The sequence below is a fragment of the Polistes canadensis genome, unplaced genomic scaffold, assembly GCF_001313835.1.
Source record: "Polistes canadensis isolate GaletaPanama2010 unplaced genomic scaffold, ASM131383v1 scaffold_3, whole genome shotgun sequence".
NCBI lineage: Eukaryota > Metazoa > Arthropoda > Insecta > Hymenoptera > Vespidae > Polistes > Polistes canadensis.
This window is the reverse complement of record NW_014569550.1, coordinates 1,058,039-1,065,015: the sequence shown is the minus strand read 5'-3', so window position 1 is coordinate 1,065,015 and position 6,977 is coordinate 1,058,039. Positions and strand designations below refer to the sequence as shown.

Sequence of the window (6,977 nt, the reverse complement as noted above, 5' to 3'; positions counted from 1 at the left end):
TAATAAAAATAAAAATACATATATATATAATCGTAATGGAATGAAATGATTATAAAAAAAAGAGATAGAAATATGAAGAGAAGAGAAAAAAAAACGGTGTATTGTCGTTAAAGGTAAGAGAATAGAAGGAATATATACACGGTGTATATTATATGCAAGACGGAAGAGTACTGTAGCTAATAATGGGGCGGGGGGGTGGGAGGAGGGATAGAGAGTGGTGGAAAAGAGGAGGGGTTGAAACATTCGGATAGCAAGAGTAGTAGGAGGAAAGACAGTTCAGTAGAGAGTCGGACGTCCGCCGTGGTTCGTCGTTTCTGTTTAATTTCACCTGACATTTTATATATATATATATTTTTTTTTGTTCTTCTTTAAATCTTCGATTAAACGAATAATTTTATTATTCGCCAAGCAAATATACTTATAATACACAATTATTTTTCGAAAAGGTATGTGAAAATAAATCTAAAAACCATGACCGAGAAAAGTAATAATTATTATTTAAATTAAAAAAAAAAGACAAGAATAAAGAGAGGAAGAAATAAATATTGAAAGGAAAAAAAAAAAAAGAAAAAAAAAAGAGAGAAATAAAAAAATTAAATTTGTTGTTCACGTATATGAAAAATATTCTCGTTGGAATATTAATGATATTATTTCGAGAATAAATGATTCTCGATCGATGATCGATGTTCGATGATCTTATTGGAGGTCAATGACTTTACGCGAATAACACGAAGGACGATTAATGACAACGCCGATAAACGATTTTACCGATCCCTTAGAAACGAAATAACAACAACGTTAACGTGCATACTTTGCACGTACGTAACAAGAAGAAGAGGAGGAAGAGGAGGAGGAGGAGTAGGAGGAGGTGGAAACATTGTAACGCGTACGAGAAATACATAGTGTGCGTGATCGAAGTGTTGTGTGAATTTTCGATTATTTTCTGTATGCGTCGTGTAATCGTGTACATATATAAATGTACAATATGTTACTCGTTTCGTAGTTTTATTTTTTGTCGTAAGCAGAGACAGACGACTGTTGGAAGTTTTTAAGATGCAAGATGCACCACGAGGGAGAATGGCGTAAGACTACGCATTTAAAATCATCCTATCTCATGGAAAAAGAAAGGAAAGGTAGAAGAAGTTAAGCTTTATTTAACTTCTATCTCTTAACGACGATTTATTTATATATATATATATATATTTTTTTTTCTTTCTTATATATGAGATTATTTTTATTTCTCGTTATATCGTTTGAAAATTAAATAATAATTTATTTGAATAATTACAATTAATTAATGTTATTATGTCGAGAGGAGGGGGGATAATATGTATTAATGAAACGTTATCAATTAAAAAAAAAAATAAAAAGTGTTTACTAAAAGTGAATCAACCTAAGTTGCGATTAATCCTTTTAAAAAGAATATCATAAAAAGTTTCGAGATTGAATGGTAATAAAAGAAGAATAAAATTACAACGAGCATAAATCCAATACGAACGAGATTAATTAAATCTTGTTGGGAATGTAAATGCGTAGATCTTACAAACGTGATCCACGATCCGCGACGTTTACGTAACTCTGTGCAGCTCTGAGGTTCATCCGGAAGTAGGAGGACCACTTCGAGCGTGAACTACTCGGAAACGATCGATTTTATTTTATAATTCTTTCTACAAAAAATAAAAAAACAACATCGGTCAAGTGATCCTAAAGAATAAGAATAATAATAAGAAGAAGAAAGAAATTTTAACGAAGATAAATTTTGATCCGATCGATCGATTTATCCGATTTATCGATACATCTCACCTTCCACTCCCTCCCTCCCCCCCCCTCGCCCCGATGTTATTACGAAAAAGAAAATCAACGAGGCAAAAAGTCCGGATATGTGGGAACAACTGATGGCTACCACCCGGTGACCGAGAAACGCAATTGCAACGCGTGCAATCAACGAATCGAGAAAACGCTTTAAGAGAAAGAAAGAAAGAAAGAAAGAAAGAGGGGGAAATAAGAGAGAAGAATAGGAGAAAAAAAGTAAAGTAGGCGAACGATAAGAGAATCAAACCTGTGAAAAATGGCATTAATAGGAACAAGGAACAACTCGCCAGTTGTACGCGACAAGGAAAATACTCCAGCCTACGATGTATGTATATATATATATATATAATTATATATCTATGTATATCCTATATATGTATGTATGTTATAATCTTACATGTTTTACAATCTTACATTTTACTTGAACGATTATCACCTTGTACTTGGCTATCAACGTTTACTTTTTAGTTGCACTACGAAGCTTTTACGCGATTATTTTCTAACGAGATAAAAAAGGAAGGAAAAACGAAAAGTCATAGAAAAATACCGTGTCATTCGACAAAGAAAATTTTAGTAATACACACACACACACACACATATATTCTCTTATAACATCACTTTTCTTTTTCTCATCACACTTTGATATAAATACTTGTACGAGTTTTTTTCTTTATTCTTCTCTCGCTTAGTACTATAAAGAAAAAAAGTTAGTGTGTATGAGACACGCACTGTGAACGAGTAGAGAAAAATAATTTCTACACGCGTAATATACGTATGTATAAAGGATGAACTTACATATTAGTGTGTTTATTCATATAAGCAAAACGTTGGTAAAAGTTTTAATGTCACGGTCGTTCTTTCTATTGCTCGATACACGGACAACTAAATGTGTCGCCTTTAATAGATTTACGTTTAACGCATCGTTGACCTACAAAGGTAAACGAGGAAGCGAAAAAATAAGTAAAGGCTTGCTGATAAATTCTCTAAGTTATACATATAAAAAGATACATATGCATACACGGGGGGGTATGTGTGTAACCTATAGAAAATAGCTTCGTGTTGTACAATTATCGAATACTTCACTAGTTTCTATAAACCCACACATATTAATATATATATATAAATTTACCCATTAGTTTGTTCTTATCATAACATTATTTTCTTCAAATCATTACTATCCAATTAACGATCGTCACACACGTGCTATAAGATGCGTATAAAATATACATTCGATGTAATACAGTTGTTAAAAGCTGCTTATTCATTATTCAAACGATAAATAAATTCGTTGTATTGACCACAAATGAAATGTGTACATTAGAAATGAAAAGAAACTACAAAATGAAAAAATCTTGATACTCTTTTGCCGCCGGGAGAAAGAACGAACTCTTGTGATAATAAATTAATAAATAAAAATAAAAAAGTAAACAAAAGTAGAGAGAAAGAGAAAGAGAAAAGAATACCTGGAACGGAACACACAAGCCTAATGGAGCCGCAATTAATTATGACCGAGCAATAATCCAAGAAACAAGCTGGTACCATGGCTCTAATTATTTGCTGCAGGTGATAAGCATGAACCGGTTTCAAGGTGGGCCGCCTGCGGCGACCGTATGCGTTCGGTCTAATAAACGCATCTGCAACTACACCTTCTTCTTTACTACGCAAACATATTGTTTGTTAAACCTACTTGCGTTTATCTAACTTCTGTATAAGTTAAGATGTACGTAGAGATAAAAGTCGTATGTTTAATTTAAACAAAACAAAAAATCTCTTCTTTCGCTACAGTGAACAACATTTTTGTCAGAAATATTATCATAATTGTGGTAATTATTATAGTCGACTGTTTTTACGACAATTTGATGAAATTTATCTTTTTTTTTTTTTAATATAAATAATTTAGATCTATCAAATAAATCATTGTATCGATTTATTTTCCGCTGTTATAATTACTGATATAATTGTAATCATTAAATTTGTTTATACATCTATAGGTACTTTATAAATATTGAAATACGTTATATTATTGCGTGCATCAATTCTTCAATTTCATGATACATATTTGCAGTGTATTTAATTCGACATCAAAAATAACTTGCATCGGTACAAGAAAAAAGCACGCACGTGTGTCAATTTTGGTATTATCATGCATCATTAATTCTTAAATATTATGATACATATATTACAATTTATGTAATTCAGCATTAGGAAATCGGCATTAATAGCAACTTTCAATGCAGGAAAAAAGTACTTACGTGTTTCAATATTGATATTCATATTACAAAAGTGAACAAAAATAATTGGTAATGTAAATCTAAGTTTCTATTAATACATTGCTACATGTTTCAATATGTGTTAGGGATCCTAAGACCTTTAAGATTTTCTATTTGCAGTACGTTTTTTACTCGGAACGAAGCAAACCGTTTGTATTCATCGTAAAACAAGCAACAAAACTCTTCTCGAGATATCACTATCTTAACTAACCTACTGGCATGAGCCCATTAACCATTTATTTCAACCTGACTTGTCCAAAGTACATTATTTCTCACGAGTTTAATATTTATCTGCGTACGCATTTATGTATGCTACGTCAGTGTGTCCGTGTAAGAACACACTGGAAATCCTTTGCTCTCTTTTTTTTTTTTTTTTATTCTTCTTTACTTATCGTCGTTTAATTTGTACAGTAAAAAAATATAAAAAAGCACGTGCTCCTCGCATAGTTGCACGCATTAATCGGCTTCATTATGATAAAGGTTTTTCTTACTTAAATCTAATTGTCTGTTGTAATCGTTTTATTCATTTCTACTTTTATAATGTTCTAATGTTACGTCATGTTATTAATCTTTAAATACAGTTTTATTATATGCTCGTGATATTTATTATCTTTTTGCTGTAGAATTAAAATCGTGGACGTTAATCGTTTGTTAAAAAGAAACAGACATCTTTTGTAAATAATAACATGAATTACATTTTTTTTCTTTTTTTAATATAAAATGTGGTTATCAATGAGTCTCGACGCTTGCATGTATACAGAATATATTTTATATCTAAGTTAGAGACTGTCTTTATAACAAACAAGATTATCATACCTTATAAAAACCGTCACGGTATAAATCACTACTGTTCTAAATATCTGTTCGGTTTATCATTAAAAAAAAAAAAGGAAAAGAACGATACCTATTTAATTCCGTTTTTCGAAATTTTTTAAAAATATTTGTTAATAATTAAATAAATTCTTGTAAAACGTAGAAGAAACAAAATCAAATATCTCATTTATAAATTTTATTTATTTCCTATTATTCAACAAAATCATCTCAACACACACTGAAATCAAATATTTTAATTAATAAAAGATTAAGAAAAATAAAGAAAAATAATGAAAAGTAAGGATTGTTTTTAACAATATCGTGCGAATAAAAAATATCAAATGTATGAGTGGAACAAAGGAGAAAATAATGAAAAATAAGAAAAAAGATAAAACGTTATCAATCTCACGATTCTCGTAATTAATTTGACCCGAGAAAGACCCCCTAGGGCTGCACCTTCGTCTAACACATTCCTAATGCGCATACGTCGTGTGTTCTTTGCACGTGGCACAAGGGAAAACAAGACAAACAGGATAGTATTAACGTATACCAGGGCGTGGCTTTGTTCCTATAGTCCTAGCAAGGTAAAGGGATTCGCACGAAACCCATAATGATTCGTGTTAAATCGATTCCCATGTATCTAACTAGAGAACACATGCATGCGTTTCTACCAACCAACATGAAACGATAGACAAAACGGGGGTGAATGTCCTTTTATCTTTTTAAAATATTCTCGTCGTGTTTAAAATTTATTTTAACAAAAGTGACATAGAAAAATGAACGAAATTAATATTGAAGTTCATTTAATTAATCCTCGTATTATCATTTTATTTCGTTACCTGTAATATCATCTTTCAGATATTTTCATATTTATATATATTTTTTTTTCTTCTTTATTATAATAACGTCGTTTAAAATTTAATTTCATCTAGAAGATAATTTCAATAATATTTTAATATTTTCTTCACCAAAATTGTTATTCGAATATATATGTGCATATCATATTTACTAATTCTAAATATTATATTATATATTATTTATATCTTTAAATGTTTGTATACACGACACAAAAATTCTATGTTTCAACAGAATGCTCATTTATAATAATTTACTTCATATAATTGCGTAAGATGTAATTGTTCTAAATTAACAAAAAAAAAAAAAAAAGAAAACAATTCTAATTTAATATATAACCAAAATCCAAAGCAAACGTAGTATATGATTGATGTATATATTCATTAATAATAATTTATCTTATCAAAAGGTATCTTCGAAGGAAACCATTATCGAGTTTGTCGGTTTAGCGACCTTGTTTCGCGGTCACCTCGATTGATCTTAGCTTGAATCGATAAATATTTATTGCCTTTAACTAACGTTCGTTCATCGGTATAGTAGTGACAACAACCTTGAAGGAATCCCTGCTGTTATTCGCACGATTCGATCTATGCACGCGTATCTTTTATTTTCTCTTTTTATTCAATCTCACATCAATCCTCCTCTATCTGTCTCTTTTTCTCTCATTCAAGCGGACGAACCGATTACGTAAAACTACGACAACGTATATATTATACGAGAAAGACCTTGTCTTTACCATCGTCTATGCATTACGTCACCACCTATGCACACGTAATAAACTTTGTAAGCAACTTTGCCAATGCTCCTGTTGCTATTGCTATTATTATTACTATTATTGGCTAGTGTTGCCGGTAATCCTGCAGGTTATTGTTAGTTATTGCTACTAACATCAGTAATAGTGATCTCTTCACCTCTGAAGTTGATTGTGAGTCTCTCTCTCTCTGTCTACGTTCACGACCAACTAATAGTTTTATTTCTCTCATTAGAAGAGTCATACTATAACGTTAAATCCTCCCGTACTTGTTCTCATGGGATTCGAACTATTATCGACATTTAAGATTGATTCTGTTATCTCTTAATTGTTGATGTTTATTTTTCCCTTCTAACTAATTCGAAGGAATTTACTTTAATATATTTTTTTTGTTTATATAAAAATTATTTATAAAAAATATTATATAATATATTAGGTATATTTTTTATATAATATAATGTTTCAGGTTGATGAAT

At 30.5% G+C, this 6,977-nt stretch overlaps 1 protein-coding gene across 11 annotated transcripts in view; it reads left to right on the top strand.

Moving 5' to 3' along the window:
- LOC106786084 (mitogen-activated protein kinase-binding protein 1) overlaps positions 1 to 6,977 on the top strand; it is a 96,191-nt gene that overhangs the window by 52,319 nt on the left and 36,895 nt on the right. The window contains exons 1-2 of one of the 11 annotated variants that reach the window (XM_014747142.1): positions 579 to 1,133; positions 1,587 to 2,137. The exons of 8 other annotated variants lie outside the window; for them this stretch is intronic. In XM_014747142.1, coding sequence (XP_014602628.1) covers positions 2,069 to 2,137 — 69 coding nt within the window. In that variant the 5' untranslated portion in view covers positions 579 to 1,133; positions 1,587 to 2,068. Of the gene's footprint in view, positions 1 to 578; positions 1,134 to 1,305; positions 2,138 to 6,977 lie in introns of those variants that run through there. 2 more of the 11 variants (XM_014747132.1, XM_014747124.1) reach the window with 2 other exon arrangements.